The sequence below is a fragment of the Neomonachus schauinslandi genome, chromosome 10 (genome assembly GCF_002201575.2).
Source record: "Neomonachus schauinslandi chromosome 10, ASM220157v2, whole genome shotgun sequence".
Classification (NCBI taxonomy): domain Eukaryota; kingdom Metazoa; phylum Chordata; class Mammalia; order Carnivora; family Phocidae; genus Neomonachus; species Neomonachus schauinslandi.
Genome location: NC_058412.1, coordinates 58,937,427 through 58,960,768, shown reverse-complemented (window position 1 = coordinate 58,960,768; position 23,342 = coordinate 58,937,427). Strand labels below are relative to the sequence as shown.

Below are 23,342 nucleotides of genomic sequence, written 5' to 3'. Positions count from 1 at the left end.
ACTTATCCTAGAAGTTTATTATTTATCTTTGGCAATATTTGTCTAGTTCATTAAAAATAGCTATAAGCTGTGAAGTTGCATTTCCTGCTTATGTTTGGTGAACTTTTAAAAAATAGTGCTTTGGGTCATTGAATTCATGTCCCTAATATTTATTCTTCTTGGTCATAAGAACCAAGATTTTTCTTTCTTTCTTTTTTTTTTTTAAATTTTTTTATTTGAGAAAGAGAGAGAGAGCACGAGCGGGGGGGAGGGGCAGAGGGAGAGGGAGAAGCAGGCTCCCAACTGAGCAGGGAGCCCCATGGGGACGGGATCCCATGACCCTGGGATCATGATTGAGCTGAAGGCAGATGCTTAACTGACTGTGCCACCCGGGTGCTCCCAGAACCATTCATATTGATCTAGATTTATTATATTTTTGATAGGGAATAAAACTGGAGAAATTAGTAATTCTTAGATTATAATGACTATAAATGACAATAGGCATGGTTAAAGTAAAAGAAATCCGGGTGCCTGGGTGGCTCAGTCGGTTAAGCGTCTGCCTTTAGCTCAGGTCATGATCCCAGAGTCCTGGAATTTGAGTCCTGCATCGGGCTCGCTGCTCGGTGGGGAGACTGCTTTTCCCTCTGCTTGTGCATTTGCTCTCTCTCTCTCTCTCTCTCGTGTGCGCTGTCTCTCAAAATCTTTAAAAAGAAAAAGTAAAGTAAAAGAAATCTCATTATCTGGGCAGAAAATGCTCATTAAAGAAAATTTGGAAAGTGCTAAAAAATGAAAAAAAATTTAAAAACTCTAATTTTAACAGTGATAACAACTTTGATATATTTCTTTCCCTTTGTGTGTGTGCTGTGGGGGAAGAAAGGGAGGCAAGAGGCCTTTAATCTTTTTTTTATATACTTTACAACATTATAGGCTCATATAGAATTCCACATGATTTATGTAGGTGCTTTGTCCTTAAGGAGATAGATCATAACTTCCTGTTTCTTAAGTGTGGGCCTCTCATAGTGACACCTTCCCAAGAGGAGGAAGTTGGAAAAATCATTTTACAGTAGAGAAACCTGACAAACATTACCTCAGCCAGGTGTCTTTAACAGTGATAAGCCATGTTGATAGCATGTACCCTTGATATGGTGTGATGAGAATGGCAATTTACCTCTGTGGTCTTCCTCCCCAAAACCCATAACCCCAGTCTAACTATGAGAAAATCATCAGGCAGATTCCAGCTAAAGGGCACTCTACAAAATAACTGACCAGTACTCCTCAAAACTGTCAAGTTAACAAAAACAAGGAAAGTTTGAGAAACTATCACAGCCACTTGAACTTAAGGAGAAATGAGGACTAAATGTAATGTAACTTGGATGGGATCTTGGAACATTAAGAGGATGTTAGATCAAAACTAAGAAAGTATGCGGGGCACCTGGCTGTCTTGTAGGTAGAACATGCAACTCTTGATCAGGGTTGTAAGTTTGAGCCCCATGTTGGGTGTAGAGATTACTTAAAAATAAAATCTTTAAAAAAAAAAAAAACCCAGAAAACAACTAAATAACAAACTGTGGAGGTGCCTGGCTGGCTTAGTTTGAAGAGCAGAGTACTCTTAATCTCCGGGTTGTGAGTTCCAGTCCCACGTTGGGTGTAGAGATTACTAAAAAAATAAACTTAAAAAAAAACAACTAAGAAAGTATGAATATAGACTGTAGTTAATAATAATGTATCAGGGTGCCTGGGTACCTCAGTTGGTTAAGCATCCGACTATTTTAGCTCAGGTCTTGATCTCAGGGTCATGAGTTCAAGCCTCACGTTGGGCTCCATGCTTAAAAAAATTTTTTAAATTAAAATAATGTATCAATATTGGTTCATTCATTGTCGTAAGTGTACCATAGCATTGGAAGATGTTAATAAACTGGGAAATTGGTGTATTGAAACTCTGTCCTGTCTTCACAACTTTTTCTATTTTTTTAAAGTTTTATTGAAAACATAACAAAGAAAATTATAGATCCTATTAGAGCCCTCTCTATATCTTTCAGATTTCATTCTCCCTGTTCTCTGAAGTAATCAATATCCTGCATTAAGTGTTTAACAATCTCATGCATGACTTTACAGTCTTACTACATATTTTTTAAATTTATAGTATTTGTCATCTATTATTTTCATATAAATAGCATCATACTTTATGTGTTTGTGTGCATTTGCCTTTTTTTTTTATTATTGTTCAGCATTCTGTTTGTACTCTATCCATGTTGATAGATATAATTCTAATTCATTTACTGAACTTCCTAAATGGAATCATAAAATCTATACTCTTTGTATTTGACTTTTATTTTAGCATATCTAAAATTTATGCATGTTATATCTGTCAATCATTTTTTTAAAATAGACTACTTTTTAGAGCAGTTTTATATAGAAAAATTGGGTGGAATGTACAGAGAATTACTTTATAGCCCCTCACACTCCTTCTCCTTGCAATATCCCCTATTATTAGCATCTTGCATTAGTGTAGTGTATTTGTTACAGTTGATGAGCTGATGTTGATTACATTATTATTAACTAAAGTTAATAGTTTGCATTAGAGTTCATTCCTTGTGTTGTACATTTTGTTGGTACATTCCATCTCTACAAACCTATAATGGGTTGTGTCCACCTTTATTGTGTCAGATTCTGTACAATATACAGAATAGTATTACTGCCTAAAAATCCCTTGTGCCCCACGTATTCATCCTTCTCTCCCTCTGAACCCTGGGCAGCCACTGATTTTTTACTGTGTCCATGGTTTTGCCTTTTCTGGAATGTCATATAATTAGAATCATAAAGTATATAGCTTTTTCATATTGACTTCTTTCATTTGGTAATAGGCATTTAAGTTTCTTTTATGTTTTTTCATGGCTTGATAGCTCTTTTTTAAATTTATTTTTTATTTTAATAGTACTGAATAATAGTCCATTGTCTGGATATACTACAGTTTATCTAGTCATTCCCCTACTAAAGGACATCTTGGTTGCTTCCAGGCTCTGGCAGTTATGATTAAAGCTGCTATAAATATCCATGTGTAGGGGCGCCTGGGTGACTTAGTGGTTAAGCGTCTGCCTTCGGCTCAGGTCATGATCCTGGGGTCCTGGGATCGAGCCCCACATTGGGCTCCCTGCTTCACGGGAAGCCTGCTTCTCCCTCTCCCAGTCCCCCTGCTTGTGTTCCCTCTCTTGCTGTGTCTCTCTCTGTCAAATAAATAAGATCTTAAAAAAAAAAAAAATCCATGTTTAAGTTTTTGTTTGGATATAAGCTTTTAACTCATTTGGTTAAATACCAAGGAGTGTGATTGCGGGATTGTATGGTAAGAATATGTTTAGGGGCGCCTGGGTGGCTCAGTCGTTAAGCGTCTGCCTTCGGCTCAGGTCGTGATCCCGGGACCCTGGGATCGAGCCCCGCATCAGGCTCCCTGCTCCGTGGGGAAGCCTGCTTCTCCTTCTCCTACTCCCCCTGCTTGTGTTCCCTCTCTCGCTATGTCTCTGTCAAATAAATAAAATCTTTAAAAAAGAAAAAAAAGAATATGTTTAGTTTTGTAAGAAACTGCCAATGTCATCTAAAGTGGATATTCCATTTTGCATTTCTGCCTGTAATGAGTAAGATTTCTTGTTATTCCATATCCTTGTCAGCATTTGTTGCTGCTTTTTCTGCATCTATTGATGTGAACATGTAATTTTTCTTTTTTAACCTGTTGATATGATGGATTACATTAATTGAATTTTGAATATTGAACCATCCTTGCATAAATCCCAGTTGGTTGTGATGTATAAATCTTTTTAGACATTACTGGATTCGATTTGCTAATAGGTTGTTGAGGATTTTTGTATTTATGTTCATGAGAGATACTAGTTTATGGCTGTTTTTCTTATAACATCTTTGTCTGGTTTTGGTATTAGAATAGTGCTTGTCTCATGGAATGAGTTTGGAAGTATTCCTTCTGCTTCTTTTTAAAAAAATATTATATTTATTTATTTATGAGAGACACACAGAGAGAGGGAAGCAGAGGCAGAGGGAGAAGTAGGCTTCCCGTGGAGCTGGGAGCCCGATGCAGGACTCGATCCCAGGACACTGGGGTCGTGACTTGAGCCAAGGGCAGATGCTTAACCAACAGAGCCACACAGGTGCCCTATTCCTTCTGCTTCTATTTTCTGAAAGAGTGTAGAAAATTGGTATAATTCCTTCCTTAAATGTTTGGTGAAACTCACCAGTAAACCGATCTGGACCTGGTACTTTCTGTTTTGGAAAGTTATTAATTATTGATTCCATTTCTTTAATAGACGAAGGCCCAGTCAGATGATTCATTTCTCCTGAGTTTTTGTAGACTGTGAGTTTCCAGAAACTGTTCCATTTCTTCCAGGTTATCAAATTTGTGGGCATATAGTTGTTCATAATAGTCCTTTATTATCTTTTTAATGTCCATGGGGTCGTTAATGATGGCCCGTCTTTCTTTTCTAATGTTAGTAATTTATTTCTTCTTTTTTTTCTTAATTTACCTGGCTAGAGGTTTATTACTTTTATTGATCTTTTTGAAGAACCAGCTTTTGGTTTAATTCATTTCCTCAGTTGATTTCCTGCTTTCAATTTCATTGATTTTTGCTCTAATTTTTATTATTTCTTTTCTTCTGCTTACTTTGGATTAATTTGCTCTTCTTTTTCTAGTTTCCTAAAGTGAAAGTTTAGATGATTCATTCAGATTTTTCTTCTTTTCTAATATATGTATTCAGTGCTATAAATTTCTTTGTAACACTTGCCTTCATTGTATCCCACAAATTAGGTATTTTCATTTTAAATTTGTTTAAAATATGTTAAAATTTCTTTTGGTATTTCTTTGACATATGTGTTATTTAAAAGTGTGTTATTTGGGGCACCTGGGTCGCTCGGTCAGTTAAGTGTCTGCCTTTAGCTCAGGTCATGATTCCAGGGTACTGGAATCAAGCCCCACATTGGGCTCCGTGCTTAGCCCAGAGTCTACTTGTCCTTTCCTTCTCCCCCTGCCCCCTGCTCGCATGCACTCTCTCTCTCATTTGTGTTTTCTCTCTCAAATAAATAAAATCTTAAATAAAAGTGTGTTACTTAATTTCCAACTATTTTGGGATTTTTCAGCTACCTTTCTGTTACTGATTTCTAGTTTAATTCCGTTGTTGTCTGAGAGCAGACATGTATGATTTCTTTTTTTAAAAAAGATTCTTATTTATTTATTTGAGAGCGAGAGAGTATGAGCCGGAAGTGGGGGGTGGGTAGAGGGAGAGGGAGAAGCAGACTCCTTGCTGAACAGGGAGCCCAACACAGGGCTCTCTTCTAGGATCCTGAGATCATGACCTCTGCTGAAGGCAGGTGCTTAACTGACTGAGCCATCCAGGCACCCCAGACATGTATGATATCTATTCTTTTAAATGTATTAAGGTGTGTTGTGTAGCTGAGAATGTGGTCTATCTTGGTCAGTGTTCTGTGTGAGGTTGAGAAGAATGTGTATCGTGCTGTTGTTGGATGAAGTACTCTATAGATGTCAATTAGATCCAGTTGATAGTATTGTTTATTTAAACTGTGTTCTGCGTACTGGATCTTTTAATTACTAATAGAGGGGTGTTTAATTCTCCCACTATAATAGTGGATTCATGTATTTCTCTTTGCAGTTGTATCAGTTTTTATACCATATGTGTTTTACACCAATTAAAAGACTGAGACTATTAGAGTAGATGAAAAAAACAAGACTCAACTGTATGTTGACTATTAGAAACCCATTTTAAATATGACACATATTGATTAAAAGTAAAAAGATGGAGCCATGATAACACTAATCAAATGAAAACTGGAGTCGCTATATTAATTCAGATAAAGCAGAGTTTATTTATTTATTTATTTAAGATTTTATTTATGTATTTGAGAGAGAGAGCACAAGAAGGGGGGTGGGGCAGAGGGAGAGGGAGAAGCAGACTCACCACTGAGCAGGGAGCCCGATGCAGGGCTTGATCCCAGGACCCCAGGATCATGACCCAAGCCGAAGGCAGACTCTTAACTGACTGAGCCACCCAGGCACCCCAGAGTTTATTTATTTTTTAAGATTTTATTTATTTATTTGATACATATATAGAGAGAGTGAGGACGAGCAGGGGGAGTGGCAGGCAGAGGGAGAGGGAGAAGCAAGCTCACCCCTGAGCAGGGAGCCCAGTGCAGGACTCTGTACCAGGACTCTGGAATCATGACCTGAGCTGAAGGCAGATGCTTAACTGACTGAGCCACCCGGCACCCCGAAGTAGACTTTAGAGCAAGGAAAATTGTTATGGATAAAGAGGGACATTACATAATAATAAAGGGGTCAAATCTTCAAGAAGATGTTAAGGACATCTTCCTCAACATGTATGCACCTAGCAGCACATTGTCAAAATACATGAAGCAGAAAGTTGTAGAACTGCAAGGAGAAATAGACCAATCCACTATTGTAGTTGGGAGACTTCAACACCCTGCTATTCATAATAGACAGATCCAACAGTTAGAAGATCAATAAGGACATAGTTGAGCCAAACAGGTCAATCAGTTAACTAGATCTAATTGACATTTATAGATTGTTTTGGTGGGGGAGGGAGGGAGAGATGAAGAGGTAGAACACAAGAGGTTTTAGAGCAGTGTAACTATACATGTTGTTTATACTTTTGACAAAACTTATAGAATGTACAACAAGAATGAACCATAATGTAAACTATAGACTTTGGTTAATAATGATGTGTCAGTATTGATTTGTCCTTTGTAACAAAGTACCACACTGATGTGGATATTGATGGTAGGGAAAGCTGTATGTGCATGGGTGGAGGGATTATGGGTATGTGGTAACTCTACTTTTCGGTTAGTTTTGCTGTGTAAAGTTTCTTAGTTAAAAATGAGAACAAGTGCATCTGGAACCTAGTAATTTCTTTTTTTTTTTTTTTTTAAAGATTTTATTTATTTATTTGAGACAGAGAGAATGAGAGAGAGAGAGCACATGAGAGGAGGGAGGGTCAGAGGCAGAAGCAGGCTCCCTGCCGAGCAGGGAGCCCGATGCGGGACTCGATCCCGGGACTCCAGGACCATGACCTGAGCCGAAGGCAGTCGCTTAACTGACTGAGCCACCCAGGCGCCCCTGGAACCTAGTAATTTCTAAAGGTGTTTTCTGGTTTATTTTTCAGAGAGGTTGCCATTTTTATTGAAAAACCCGAGGCAGAAGTGTGTGTCATTGAAGCATTCATATTAGGTGATAATATGGAATCACTTTGCTCTGATATATGAAGTTTACATTGTATGGAAGTATGTATTTCACTAAATACCATTTATCTGTGTTTGTTTTAAGCACTGGGCCTTTGTTTGAAATACCACTCTAATAAACTAGAAGCTTAATGGAAAAAGCTATGTTTTGTCTACTGGCGAATAATAGGAATTCTCTGTGGTTTAATCTTTAGTGCCAACTGTAAATACTGTTGCTTTCAAGCAGGAAGAAGAGATTAATGATTGTATGTAAGTATTAAAATACAATAGATTGCTTTAGGACTAAAATGCTTTGGGGTTGATTAATATCAAAGTTTCCAATTTTCAAATATTAGCCTTTTAATTTTAATTACTTAAATAAGTAATATACTTGATAATGAGCAGTTTATTAAAAAAGGGCATCATTCAGTTCAGTTGATTATTTATTATTTGTTTATTATTTTATTTTTTGATTTAACTTAATTTTATTTAAAGATTTATTTATTTATTTTAGAAAGAGAGCATGAGCAGGAGGAGCAGAGAAGGAGGGATAAAGAATCTCAAGCAGACTCTGCACTGAGCCCGATGTAGGGCTCAGTCTCATGACCCTGAGATCATGACCTGAGCCAAAACCAAGAGTCAGATGCTTAACTGACTGTGCCACCCAGGCGCCCCTTTTATTTATTTATTAAAACAATAGCAGTCATTTATTTAGCTAATGAATCTGAGGGGCGCCTTCTCAGAGGGGAAGGCTCTTTTCATAAGGTGTTTACTCAACTGGAGGCTGTCTGATCCACTTCCCAAAATGCATCATTAACTGGCTATTTGGTGCTGGCTATTGGCTGGAATCTTAGTGATAGACTGAGGGCTGGAGGCCAGAGTCCTTATGAGATAGTCTGTATGAGCTCCTTATAGCTTAGTACCTGGGTTCTATGAGCAAACCTCTTACAAGGGACAAAATGGAAGTTGCCAGTTTCTTAAAACCTGAGCCTGAAAATTGACACAGCATCATTCTGCCATGATCTTTTTTGAACTTTTTTTTTTTAAGGACTTTAATTTTTACAGTAGTTTCAGGTTCACAGCAAAATTGAGCAGAAAGTATAGATTTTCCATCTGCCCCTGTCCCCACATATGCACAGCCTCCCCAACAATCAATATCCTGCACCAGAGTGGTAAATTTGTTATAGTGGATGAAGCAACGTCACCCAAAGTCCATAGTTTACATTAGGGTTCACTCTTGCTGTTGTACATTTAATGGATTTTGGCAAATATATAATGATGTGTATCTACCATTACATTATCATATAGAATAGTTTCACTGCCCTAAAAATCCTGTGTTCTGTTTATCCCTTTCTTTCCCCCCAACCCCTGGCAACCATGATCTTTTTACTGTTAGAACTTTATAATTTTGCCTTTTCCAGAATGTCATATACAGTTGATTCTTGAACAACAAGGGTTTAAACTGTATGGGTCTACTTACTGTGGGTAACGCAGATTTTGTACAGTACTGTAAATGTGTTTGCTCTTCCTTAGAATTTTCTTAATAACATTTTCTTTTCTCTGCCTTACTTTATTCTAAGAATATGGTATATAGTACATATAACATACAAAATATGTGTTAATTGTTTATGTTACTGGGAAGGTAAGGCTTCCAGTCAGCTTTAGGCTATTAGTAGTTAAGTTTTTAGGGAATCAAAAGTTATATGTGGATTTTTGATTATGCTGGGGGTGTCAGTGCCCCAACCCCTGTGTTATCGAGGGGTCAACTTTAGTTGGAATTGCCGTGACATTTGGACAAGCAGTCACACAGCCCGTATTCTAGGGATTGGGATATAGACTCTTAACTTTCATTTGGAGAGGGGTCAAGAATATTGTAGCCAAGTTTTAAAATTGTCACATTCTATATTTCTATATTGTAAATAAGGAAACCCAGGTGCAACAAGACTAAAAGATTTTCCTGCAGTCAAATGAGTAGTCAAGACCAGGTTTTTTGGGAGTCCAGATTCACTCATTCATCATATATTTACTGATCACCTACTATGTGATCAGTCACTAGCTAGGACCCAGTCACTATGCTAGGACCTAGAGATTAAAGATAAACAAGTGGGGCAAGGTCTGTGCCCTCTAGAAGTGCTCACATGTTAGAAAGAGGTATGGGCCTGGCAGTTCCCCTACATTGTGATAAATACCACTAATTTACTATGCAGCCTACAAAGTAACATCTGTGTTAAAGCCTGAAAACAAGGTAGTGTCAACAAAAGGGGTTGAAGGAACAGCAACTAAGATGTTCTAGGCAGAAGGAACAACATAGGCAAAGATCCAGAGGATAGTGAAAGAACAGCAGTTTTATGAGCTAAAATGAGTTCAGTATGGATGGAGGGAGATGGAGTGGGTGGAAGATTGTAAGAGGTAGGGGAAGATGAAGAGACACAAAGCTAGAGAGGTAGAGGAGGTACCTGTTTATGATTCACCTTGTAAACCATATTGAAGAATTAGAACTGAAATCTGGAAGCTAGAGAAGTCTTTACAGGTTTTTTTTTTTTTAAGATTTTATTTATTTTGACACAGAGAGAGACCCAGCGAGAGAGGGAACACAAGCAGGGGGAGTGGGAGAGGGAGAAGCAGGCTTCCCATGGAGCATGGAGCCCGATGTGGGGCTAGATCCCAGGATCCTGGGATCATGACCTGAGCCAAAGGCAGACGCTTAACGCCTGAGCCACCCAGGCGCCCCCAGGTTTTTTTTTAAATTAAGCTTTTTATTTAGAGATAATTATAGATTCATATGCAGCTGTAAGAAATAGTAGAAAAAGATATCCTTGTACACTTGAGCACTTCTCCCAATGGCAACCTCTTGTAAAACTGTAGTACTTTCTGGGGCACCTGAATGAGTCAGTTGGTTAAGCATCTGCCTTCAGCTCAGGTCATGATCCCAGCGTCCTGGGATCAAAGCCCCACATCAGGCTCCCTGCTCAGTGGGGAGTCTGCTTCTCCCTCTCTCTCTGACCCTCCCCCTGCTCATGCTCTCGCTTGGTCTCTCTCAAATGAATAAATAAAAAATCTAAAAGAGGGCGCCTGGGTGGCTCAGTTGGTTAAGCGACTGCCTTCGGCTCAGGTCATGATCCTGGAGTCCCTGGATCGAGTCCCGCATCGGGCTCCCTGCTCGGCAGGGAGTCTGCTTCTGCCTCTGACCCTCCCCCCTCTCATGTGCTCTCTCTCATTCTCTCTCTCAAATAAATAAATAAAATCTTTAAAAAAAAAAAAATCTAAAAGAAAACCCACTATAGTAATATATTGACATTGATTCAGTCAGGATGTAGAACTTTCCATTACTAGTAGGATCCCTCATGTTGAAGTTTTATAGCTATATTCATTTTCCTCCCACCCATCCTCACCCCTTCCTTTATTTTCAAACAACCGATAATCAATGTATTAAAATAGTTGATAATACCTGCAGTGGTGACTTCAGCCTTAACTCCTGGTTAAATACTGATGGAAGTAATTGGTTTAACAGTTTCAGAAGGACTGTGGGAGTCAGTGAGTCCCTTATGGATCCTCATCTTAAAAAAAAAAAAAATCATCTTAGACTCTCTAGCCTAAGGAGTTTTTCTTGTACTGATTCTGAGTCCTAGTAGGCATCTGAACTGGTTCTTTTTTTCTTTGAGCATATACCTTATCCAGAGATTTTACACTGTGACTGGTTAGGGTAATTCTAATTTGGTGTATCAACACCTCCAGTTCCACAGATGTCTTTCTAGTATCTTTTCAAAACCATGGCTGTGATGTGGCTTCCTGACCAACTTGTTCCTGGGCAAGCGTGAACAGTGGTGAGTCAGAAGCAGGAGACTGTGGACCTGATCTCTCCTGTAGCTGTGACCATGTCTTTCTCAAAGCCCTCACTCCTTTTTTAACCCCTGACAACCACTAATCTGTTTTCCATTTCTGTAATTTTATCCTTTCAAAAATATTATATACATGGAATAATACAGTGTATAACCTTTTCTGATTGGCGTTTTTCATTCAGCGTAATTCTCTGGGAATTCATGCAGGTTGTGATAACAATGGTCCAGTTCCTTTTTATTGCAGATAAGTATTCCATGGTATGGATGTATCATAGTTTATCTAACCATTTACCTGTTGAAGGACATCTGGCTTATTTCTAATTTTGGGGTATTACAAATAAGGCTGTGGGAAATATTTGTGTATTAAAGCTTTTTCTGTGGACCCAAGTCCTCCTTTCTATAGGATAAATTCACAGAAATGATATTGCTAGGTCATATGGTAATTGTATGTTTCATTTCTTTAGTAAATTGACAGACTTTTTCACTGTGTGTGTACCATTTTACATTCCCACAAGCAATGTATGAGTGATCGAATTTCTCTATATCCCTGGCAACATTTGGTCTTGTTACTGTTTTTAAATTGTAACCATTCTAATTCATTGTGGTTTTATTTATTTTATTTAAATATTATTTAAAAAAAATAATCTCTACACTCAATATGGGGCTCAAACTCATGACCCTGAGATCAAGAGTCAAATGCTTTACCAACTTGAGCCAGCCAGGTGTCCCTCATTGTGGTTTTAATTCACATTTTTCTGATGGGTAATGATGTTGGACATTTTTCATGTACTTATTTGCCATTTATATATCCACTCTGGTCAAATGTTTCTCATCTTTTGTCCAGTTTCTAATGGGATTATTTATTTTTTAATGTTAAATTTGAAAGTTCTTTCTATATTTTAGATATTAGTCCTTTGTCAAATATTTGTTTTGAAATTTTTTCTCCCAGTTTGTAGGCTGTCTTTTCCTCCCTTCAGTGTTTTTTTTTACACAGGACAAAGTTAATTTTGGTAAGGTCGAATATAGTAGTTTTTCCTTTTATGGATCATGCTTTGGTGTTGAATCTAGGACCTCTTTGCCTAGTTCTACGTAGATATCAAAGATTGTCTTCTATTTTTAAAAAAAGATCTATGGTTTTGTATTATATCTAAGCCCATGATCTATTTTAAGTTAGTTTTTATATAAGTTAGGATATTTATGTTGAGGTTCCTTTTTTTTTTTAACTTAAGTATATCTACTTACTTAACTACCTTTTGTTGAAAAGGCTGCCTTTCTTTTCTCCATTTAATTGCTTTTGTACCTTTGTCAAAAATCAGTTGTTCATGTTTGTGTGGGTCTGTTTTTGTGTTATTCTGTTCCATTAGCTTATGTCTCCTCTCCGCTGTACATACTACAGTCTTGATTATTGTAGCTACATCTTAAGTCTTGAAATGAGGAAGACTGATTTCTCCCACTTTATTGTTTTTGTTTTCAAAAGTTGTTTTTATCTATTCTGTTTCCTTTGGCTTTCCATATAAATTTTAGAATAATTTTGTGTATATGTACAAAATTTCTTGCTAGGATTTTGATAGGAATTATATATATATATACCCACACAGATATATATAATTATCAGTCTGTTTCTTTTCTCTGAAGTAGCCATGAATAACTTGGCGTGGGTTTACTTCTCCTCTCTCCTACTACCTTTTTGTGTTTATTTGAAATTTCAGTTTCAGATTTATAGTTATTAATTTTTAACATAAAAATTGTTTTTGGATCATCATGTTCCAGTCAAGTATATCTTTAGCATAATGCTGATCTATGTTGACTAGGAGACCAGCAGTTTCTCTAAGCTGTCTACCGTCAGTGACATAATGTGGCTTCACTCAGTGATTATATTCTAGCAGCAGCAGTTTTGCCAATAATAATAATATGATGGTTTACATTTTTATTTTTTATTCAAATTCTCCCTTTCCTCTGATTTCATAGCCTAAATTACCTTTGGCTCAGAGTCCCTTGCTTAGCAAGGCTAGATTAGGCAAACAAATCATCACTTTGGGATTATTTTTTATCTTTATCTAGGAGTTTATGGTTTGTGATATACATGAGAGGATTTTGTAAAGAAGTTGGTAACTTTAAATAATTCTAGACTTTATGTTGATCTGCAGCATTTATTATTTTTGGTTTAAAAAGTTGTTGTTAAGGTTGTGAGTGCTTTTTAGAACATGAATTCTAGGGCACCTGGGTGGCTTAGTTGGTTAAGCGACTGCCTTTGGCTCAGGTCATGATCCTGGAGTCCCAGGATCGAGTCCCGCAGGGAGCCTGCTTTTCCCTCTGACCCTCCCCCCTCTCATGTGCTCTCTCTCTCATTCTCTCTCTCTCAAATAAATAAATAAAATCTAAAAAAAAAAAAAAAAGAACATGAATTCTAGGGGTTGTGTTAGATGCTATAATTGCAGAGATAATGTAGACCCTGCCCTCACAGATGAGAATCTGTTGGGTGAAATAGACTTGTAAACAGATAATTCCGTTACATTGAGGTAAGTGTGATGACAGAGATATTAGGGCATTTCTGGAATAGAAAGGGGCCCTTACCTTTTTAGGGGAGGAGGAATATTGGAGAAGCCATGCTTGAAATGAGTCTTGAATGGTAAATAGGAGTTAATCTGGTGAAGGACATTTAATCTGGTGGAAGTTAATGTGATGGAAGGACATTTCAAGCAGTTAGAATAATGGACAAAGACACATAGAAAGAAGTAGCATGTTAGGATTTCTCGTAGGGGAATTTCAAATAGGTTAGTGCTGTGTGAATGACAAGTGAGGAAAGCAGGAAGCTGTAAGATATGAGGCAGTGGTTCTCAAACCTATTATATCCATTGTTTCCTTTCTATAGTAAATATTTTCTCTCTTTTTTAAGATTTTATTTATTTACTTATTTGAGAGAGAGAGAACGAGCGGAAGGGGAGAGGGAGAAGCAGACTTGCCGCTGAGCAGAGAGCCCGATGCAGGACTCGATCCTAAGACCCTGGCATCATGACCTGAGCCAAAGGCAGACGCTTAACCTACTGAGCCACCCAGGCACACTATAGTAAATATTTTCTAATCCCCCTTTATTTATTCTTAAATAGAATTTATGTATAATTGTAATTCATATATAATAAAATTAACATGCATAATTTCTAACAAATCAACATCATGACATAAATCTAATATAGTCAATTTATAATAAAATAATTTGAAATAATGTATTTTAAAATGTAAATATTCAAGCATTACTGCATTAGAACATATAGTGAATCAAACATATACTTGTACCTATATGTAGAATCCCTGTGAATGTGCAACAATAAACACAGACTTATATAGATATATTGATAATTCAGATATTTTAACTGGTATTGCCATTGGTAATGAGATTTTCCAAAATGTTCGACAACTGTTTGTAAAGTTCTGACCAAACTAAAGTACAAATTATATTACTTTCATTCCTATAAAATTTGGTATTTATTAAAACTGCAAAATATTTTTTATGAAAAAAGAAAAATTAATTTCTAGGTTCGGGTAATTATAAACAGGTTTTTCCACATAATGTTAGATGGGACGTTACCAAGTCATGTGGGGCATGAGTCAGTTTGTTTTGTGGAATGTTCTTGAGCAGGGATTGGTAAACTACATCCCAGAGCCACACTGCCTATTTTTGTATAGCTCATGAGCTAAGAATCTTAGGTTTGTATATTTTTAGAGTTGGACCAAAAAAAAAAAAAAAAAAAAAGGAATATATAATAACAACTTTACAGAAAGTTTGTCAACTCATTTTCTTGAGGATTGTAGGATGCCTAGCATTCCTAGGTCCTGCTCACTGGATGCCAGTAAGCACTGCAATCACTATGAAACCAAACACAGCTCCAAACATTTTTCAAGTTACTTCGGAGGGCAGTACTACCTTGTTGAGGACCACTACCCTAGATGATCAGTTTTCAATATTTTATTCCTCTGTGACACACTTAACAGTAATATGCATGATTTATTCTGATGTAGGTTTCTTGTGTTTGTAATTTTCTTTTTTTCTTCTATTCAAGGAAACAGTTAAAATGAGGCAAGAATTGTTAATATAAAGTTAACCTTGAAAACCCTCCCAATTTATGTTTATAAAAATAAATTTTACAAACTTTAATTCTTTTACTACTAATAATAACATTATTTGTAACATAACTTACACAGGAATTTTTACAATTGATAACCACTATAGCAGGTAATAGCCAACTGTTGGAAACCTTAACACAGGGAAGTGATAGTATCCTATTGACATTTTATTAATTTTTTTTCTTTTTAAAAGATTTTTAGAGATAGAGAAAGAGTGCGAGGAAGAGCAGAGGGAAGGGACAAGCAGGCTCTGCGCTGAGTGCCGAGCCCAAAGTGAGGCTTGTTCTCAGAACCCTGAGACAATGACCTGAGCCAAAATCAAGAGTCGGAGGCTTAACTGGCTGAGTACCCAGGTGCCCTGACATTTAGATTACTTTGGTGGGAGTTGAGGAGGTACAAGGTAGAAGCCTAGTTTAGGTACAAGAGAGTGATTGCTCTCAAGTACTCAATACTGGGTAGTAGGGACAGAGCAGAAGGGACACATTATTAGAGAATTATTTCAGATATAAGAATCAGTAGAAGTTGATGAACAAAATGTTGTAGGCTTAGTTCTTAACCTTTGTTGCTCATTAGAATGATTTGGGAAGCTTTTAAACAATGCCACTGCCTAGGCCCTGTTTTAGAATTTTTAGAAATCAGAATTTCTGGGATAGAGTCTGGGCATTGATATTTTAAAAATGTACCTCATGGGGCGCCTGGGTGTACAGCTGGTTAAGCATCAGACTCCTGGTTTCAGCTCAGGTCATGAACTCAGGGTCATGGAATTGAACCCCCCCATGGGGGCTCCGTGCTCAGTGTGGAGTCTGCTTAAGACTCTTCTTTCCTCTTCCTCTGCCCCTCCCCCTGCTCACTCGAGTTCTCTCTCTCTCAAAATAAGTAAATCTTAAAAAAAAAAAAAATGTACCTCATTATTCTAATGTGCAGCCAGTGTTGAAAACCACTAATTCAAGTTGTGGAGGAGGGGGCAAGAATCAGGAATAAGTGAGTACCAGGCTGCCAGCTGAGGCTCCTGGTGGATAGAGGTGGCATGCCTTGAACAGTGTCTATTCCATGGTAGCTATTCAAATATTTCTTGAATAAATGAAAATTGATGACTTTGGACTCGAACCACAATCAGTTCCTTATTTAATTTCTGATTATTCTAAATTTGGATGAATTGATCCCAGTTCAATATATTATTGACTGGGACCCAACCAAAATAAATTGTCACAGGTGAGGTTATATCAAAATAGATACCTTCATATGATTTGAGGAAAAGTATGATATGAATCATCTACGTTGTGATGTGATATTGTGAAGCAAAGTGCTAGTAGAAATAATTTGACTTAATTATAGTATATTATACAAATTGATGTTTCTATTGAGTGGCTTAGATAGAGAATTTGGGTGTTTATGATGATGTTTATTTGAATTATACTGTGAAATATCTTTATCAAACGTTGTTACATTTATCATATAGTTTTTTTTTTTACATTAATTGAAGAATGAAAGGCAGTATGTTTGTCTGTCAGCCCCGTCCTACTTCCTCTACCTATGCTATGCTTGTATACTGTCTTCACACTCATTGTTCTCAATGCTACTGCCCAAGTTTAGTCAGAACTGTTGGTTCTAAATGATAGGAATATAGCTTAAACTATCTTGAATAGTAAATCAAATTTTTTGGTACCTGAAGGTGGAAAGGATGCTGAGATAGCATACGGACGGAATTGAAGGAAGGTTTACAGGAACCAGGGCCTTGGGGATTATAGAGCAGGGATATCACTCCTTTAGAACCCACTCTCAACTCTGCTTGGCTTCATTCTTTTTATTGCAATCAGGCCTTTGCCAAAAGATCAAAGAGAGCAGTCTGCATCCTAGCCTCATGTTTTTCTGATACCATGACCCCAAGAGGCAAGACCATTTCTTTTCCTGCTCTAAATTAGGAGATTGATTTGGATCAGCTGTTGTGTCCAGAGAAAGGAGGATAACTATGATTTGTCTGGTTTGGAGCTCATGCCAACCCCAATGGCCAGGGGAGGATAAGGAAATACCAAAGAAGAGGCAAGGAAAATCTTGTCTTGAGACCAGATCATTAACAGTCACTGTCCTCTTGAAGGCTCCATTGCCACAGACCTTTGATGATTTTCCACTTCAGTTTATGTAGCAGCTTACTGTTCTCAAAACAGCAATGGCAGGGCGCCTGGATGGCTCAGTCGGTTAAGCGTCTGCCTTGGGCTCAGGTCATGATTCTGGAGTCCCAGGATCGAGCCCCATGTCGGGCTCCCTGCTCAGTGGGGAGTCTGCTTCTCCCTCTCCCTCTACTCCTCCTCTACTCGAGCTCACTCTCTCTCACTTACTCTCTCTCTCAAATAAATAAATAAAATAATTAAAAACAGCAATGGCGGGGTGCCTGGGTGGCTCAGTTGTTGGGCTTCTGCCTTCGGCTTGGGTCATGATCCCGGGGTCCTGGGATCGAGCCCCGCATCGGGTTCCCTGCTCGGCGGGGAGCCTGCTTCTCCTGCTCCTGCTCTCCCTGCTTGTGTTCCCTCTCTCGCTGTGTCTCTCTCTGTCAAAAAAAATAAAAATAAAAATAAATAAATAAATAAATAAAACAGCAATGGCAATTTAATAATCATTCAAAATATGATCTTTAGTTAAGAAGCTATCTTTTTCTATTTATTTACCAAATTCAAATTTATTTTTTTTTCTGTCATTATAGTCTATTGCATCTGCAGACATGGATTTCAACCAGCTGGAGGCATTCTTGACCGCTCAAACCAAAAAGCAAGGTGGGATCACATCTGACCAAGCTGCTGTCATTTCCAAATTCTGGAAAAGCCACAAGATAAAAATTCGAGAGAGCCTAATGAACCAGAGCCGTTGGGACAGTGGGCTTCGGGGCCTGAGTTGGAGAATTGATGGCAAGTCGCAGTCAAGGCATTCAGCTCAAATTCACACCCCTGTTGCTATAATGGAGCTGGAAATAGGGAAAAGTGGACAGGTAAATCAAACTTTAATTTCCTTTTGTAAACTATATTTCTCATTACATGTTAGCTATATATTCAGATTGATTTTATGTAACAGTCTTCTTTGCAGAGATAATAAGAATAATAGGAAAAGACCCTGTTTCCTAGAATCCCTTTTCAGATATGGAATCATCTGAAAATTTGGATATTCCCAGTTTTGGATAGAATCTGGAAACCAGCCTCATGGTCCTGGCAGTTATCTCAGAAGTACAGAATGGGTCATTGAGGTGATTGCACAGAAGTTGGCTACTACTCCATTTTGGTTAGATCTCAGAATTCTTGGCATTTGGTCAGAATCTTTAAAGCAATGATAGAGATGCTAAATAAAGAGCAGAAATTGAGATTAAACAACACAGAACAAAACTGTCTCACCCAGTCATCTTTTTTGGCAGTGTATCTTAATTACAGTATTTGTTCCTAAAGACCCTAAGTGTGCTATCTCTATCCTTGAGCCCACAAATAATTTTTAATTTGATCTTGATTATTTACAAAACAGTCCTCTTTTTCTTGCAGTTTCCATCGTCATTATAGCAAATGATTTTGGCATCTACATTGTTTTTCTTGAAGTCATTCAGTTTGTGCTTCAGATGACTGCCAGATCAGACTTTTAATGACCTGGTGTATGCCTTTTGAGAAAAAAAGAAAAAAGCAGCAACCCATAATTGGGAAGAGAAAACCCAGATCACTGAATTAGCTAACTAAATTTATTTTCAGATAAATAATCAAATAAGTGCTTCTGTTACATCCTATAATAGAAATTTATTTTTTTTCTACAGATGAGAGCATTTTTTTAGCTGTCAGTTTCCCTTACATATTCCTTTCTTAAGTTTCTTAGGATTTTTCAGTGTTTGTAGTTCCATAATAACACTAATTTTAATTTAAAAGGTAATTCCTTTAAAAAATAATTCTTTTTCAAAATACATTTGGAGAATCTTTTATACAGTTATTGTAAAATAGTGCTATTGCCTTTTTTGACTTTGGTTTGTCTGACCCTAAAGTCCATTCTCTTAACCATTGTCATATATGGCCTTCCTCCTACTGTTCCTAGATCAAAAATCTGACAGATTACAAAGGTGTGTTATGTGTTAAGTATACTTGGATATCTAAGTTTCACTAGCCATTTGTATAGGCTATTCATTTTTTATTTGGCAGTAGTGATTATTTCATTTTGTCTTTAAGTTTTTATAATTTGGGTAGGAATATGAAAACATGCATATCTATTTTAAGATATTCCTAGAAAGCTGTTATAATACTTCTTTAACTTGAGCAGGGTCGCCTGGGTGGCTCAGTCGGTCAAGTGTCTGCCTTCGGCTCAGGTCATGATACCTGGGTCCTGGGATTGAGCCCCGCATTGGGCTCCCTGCTCAGCAGAGAGCCTGCTTCTCTTTCTTCCTCTGCTGCCCGCCCCCCCTTGCTTGTGTGCTTGCTCTCTCTCTCTCTGTCAGATAAATAAAATAAAATTTTTAATAAAAAAATACTTTAACTTGGTATTTTCCTATTATTTCTTAAACTGCCTTTTGATTTTAGTAACTTAGATCATCTGGATTTATTGGGTATCACCACAGGGATTTTTTAAATCTACTTGAAAATCTTTAAAGTTTTTTCTTTGATCTTGTTACCCAAAGTGGCATTCAACTGTCTGGGTTTTTTTTTTGTTTTTTTTTTAAAAAAAACAGGATCATGACCTGAGCCGAAGGCAGTCGCTTAACCAACTGAGCCACCCAGGCGCCCTCAACTGTCTGTTTTTTTTAAGTGTAGAATGATTTTGCCAACAGTAAATCTAAACCTCACTACAAATAATGTTGGCTAGCTTCAGGGATATTTTGTGATCAATTAGAACGAGTTGGTAAATTTTTTTTTAAGTGGCCAGATAGTTTGTGCTTGACAACGGTATAGTTTCTGTCATAAGTACTCAACTTTGTTGTTGTAGCTCAAAAGCAGCAACAGACAATATGTAAATAAATGGACATTGATGTTTCTAGAAAGTTTACCTATCACAATATAATCAACAGATCTTAGAAGTCAGAGAGTCCTTAAGCACTTACCTGGTGAATTACACAGGTGAAGTAGTCTATCCCCATTTTCTAGAGAAGGTATCTGAGATAGATATGATTTCCTTTAGACAGAGGTACTATGTGGTAAAATGAAAACTAAAATGGAAATCACTAAATTGATTTTTTTCCCCAAAAACCATTGATACCAACATCTAGGAGTCAAAAAAACATGTTCATAATAAAATAAGGTAGTCGACAGCATTGATACTGAAATTGCTCTTTAACCCACAAAATCCTTTGACTGCAAATATATTCTTAAGAAAAGTTGTAAAGAAAAAAGTAAACAATAATACAACCTAGGCTGGCAATAAAACATACAGCCCAAATCCTACAGGAAATGTTTTTGTGAGACCTGGATCCTTGGTTAGTATTTCTGTCAGCCTCTAAGTAAATATTATTTATGAAGTACTCCACTATATCAAATTTCCAGTTTTTAGAACATCTATAGGCAACAAAGTCAAAGTTATTTTCATATGTAGACATTGAATGAACTTGTGAGAGAATTAATGATTCTAAGATACTGAGAGGTTGCTTCCAAGAAGATGACCAACTTTTTTGAACTCTGTGTGTGTGCATATGTGTGTATTGATATACCCCAAAGTAACTAAATTACTGTCTTCAGTTTATGTCATTTTAAATCACTTGTTCTCAATGATAGCTGCACATAAGAATCGCTTGTGGGGCTTTAAAATTTTTCATGCTTAGGACGGTGTTGAGACCAATTAAATAAGAATCTGTGGGGATGGGACCTGAGTATCAGTATTCGTTAAAGTTAGTGATTCCAATATTCATCCAGAGTTGAGAACCACTGTATTAAAGGTAGCCAAACAATGTGAAGTGTAAATAGAGCTTGGTATCAAATTTTTACAGTGAGAATTCAATATACGTTGGCATAGTACTTCTAGTTACCATAATGTATGGAGTGCTTGGGGACTTTCTTCAGGAACTAGATGTGGTAGTGGTGGGTTTTTTGTCTTCCCTTCTCTATTTAAATTGCTTTCTCCTGCTAGTTTGTGTTACTTCTTTCTTTAGTCCAAAAACTACATTTGGTGATCAGTGACCAAGCACAGGCACTGGCTTTTTTCTATTAACACAATATAATAAACTTTTGGAAGATGAGGAAGCCGAAGTAATAGAGAAGTAACTAAAGCAGTATACATTTATGGAAATCTACAGAGCTAGAGAAAATGAGTATGAACTAGTGAACTAATTACTTTTCTTAGAATGTTTTTCTCCAACAGAAATAAAAAATTTTGCAAGAATAAAACATGAATTCAATGGTGAAAGAACATAGAACACTTTGAGGTGAACATTTCATGTACAAAGAAAAGAACAAGTGCTTTACTTGTACAGTTGAGATCCTATCATATTTGGGCATAAATCACTGAGGGTCCCCAAGCCTTGAGGACTATTGGAATCTGGTATGTGTCTTTAGAAAAGTTTTGTTATTTAATATACTTATTAACTCCATGTTGTGGTTTTCTTCTGGAATCTAATTATCATAGAATGTCTTCTTTTTTAAATAGTAACTTTTGGGGGGATAATTTATATGTTTAGTGAAGTCTCATTTATGGTTATTTCTTTTTTAAAGATTGAATTTTGGTATTTTATAAAGATGTGTTGGTTTTTCCTTTGTGACTTTTTTTTTTTAGAATTTATTTATTTTTGTTAGTAATCTCAACACCCAACATGGGGCTCGAACTCACAACCCTGAGATCAAGATTTACATGCTCTTCTGACTGAGCCAGCTAAGCACCCCTTTTTTGTGACTTCTTGTTTTTCAAGACCAATAAAACATTTTGTGAGGAAACATTTAGCCACAACCTCAGTGCTGAACCGTTTAGTGATAAATTGTTCCTCTTATCTTCCACCAAATTGTTCTTTCGTATACATTTTGAAGTGCCCTGCCTGTAAAGATCAGAAATACAAAGCTCTGTTTCTTTTTGCCTTTCTAAAAATGGCTAATGTTACTGCCGTTTCTAGACTAGGATTTAGTGTACCAAGCACTCCTCTAGGTTTGGGTCTGTTTTCAGCAGACGTAGGGAAGACAGCCTCCCCTCCCCTGCCCTTCAGTCTGCTTAATAACAAGTCCTTTGCTTCTTCTGTCACTCTCCCTGGGGATGGCCCACTGCTCTTTCTGTACAGTCTGGGCAGACTGACTGGTGATAGCAAGAGTAGTGTCAGTGAAGCAGCCCACACAGCTGGAGAGAGAATTTTCAGTGGGAGAGTCTAGGCGATTCTCTGGCTCCTCCACACATTTATCCCAGCACAGCTCCAAGATGTGATACACCTGTGCAGTGAACTGCATGCACCTTTTGTTGTTTGGCTGCCACCAGGTGCTGCAACTCTGCTTCATGTGCCTCACCGAGGTCTGCCATTATCCTTCTCGAGCTTGGGTGATTAATAACCAGTTTATTATTATTATTAACAGCTCAGCTCTGTTATACCACTGTAGCTTCACCAGTTTGAGCAATGCCACCACAACTCCCTGGTTTGTGTCATAGGAAAAGAAGCAAAGATTAAAACACATACACATTCTCTGACACTCTTTTCTCACTTACATAAACACGTTTGTACATACATAGGTTTTATGTGTGTGTGTATAAATATATGGAGAAATAAAAGGATAGGGGCACCTGGGTGGCTCAGTCAGGCATCCAACTCTTGATTTCGGTTCAGGTCATGATCTCGGGGTCATGGGATCAAACCCCACCTGGGGCTCCGTGCTTGGTGTGGAGTCTGCTTGAGATTCTCTCCCGCTTTCCCTGCTCACACTCAAAACATACATACGTACATACATACATAAAATCTTTTTAAAAAATGAAATACAAGGATAGAATATAGAGAATAAATAAAATGCCATTGTTTTTATCAATGCTCAGTCACCATTTTAAGATCATATTGCCTTACTCCAAATACCTACCAAGGGGAGCTTAGATATCTCATTTGGTTATATAAGCTGTAGTGGTTGGCCTATTTCTGGTAATTCTTATATTTAAGCTTGTTTTCACTTTTAACGATATAATAAAGGATAACTTCCACAGAAATTAGTGAAGGTAATGTAATAAACCACCTTTTGTCACTAGGGATTGATG

General features: G+C 37.3%; 1 protein-coding gene and 1 pseudogene across 1 annotated transcript in view; one reads left to right on the top strand and one right to left on the bottom strand.

Moving 5' to 3' along the window:
• COMMD1 (copper metabolism domain containing 1) overlaps positions 1 to 23,342 on the top strand; it is a 181,443-nt gene that overhangs the window by 71,619 nt on the left and 86,482 nt on the right. The window contains exon 2 of the mRNA XM_021699211.1: positions 17,887 to 18,168. Coding sequence (XP_021554886.1) covers positions 17,887 to 18,168 — 282 coding nt within the window. The remainder of the gene's footprint in view (positions 1 to 17,886; positions 18,169 to 23,342) is intronic.
• On the bottom strand, positions 22,277 to 22,625 carry LOC123326004 (annotated as a pseudogene).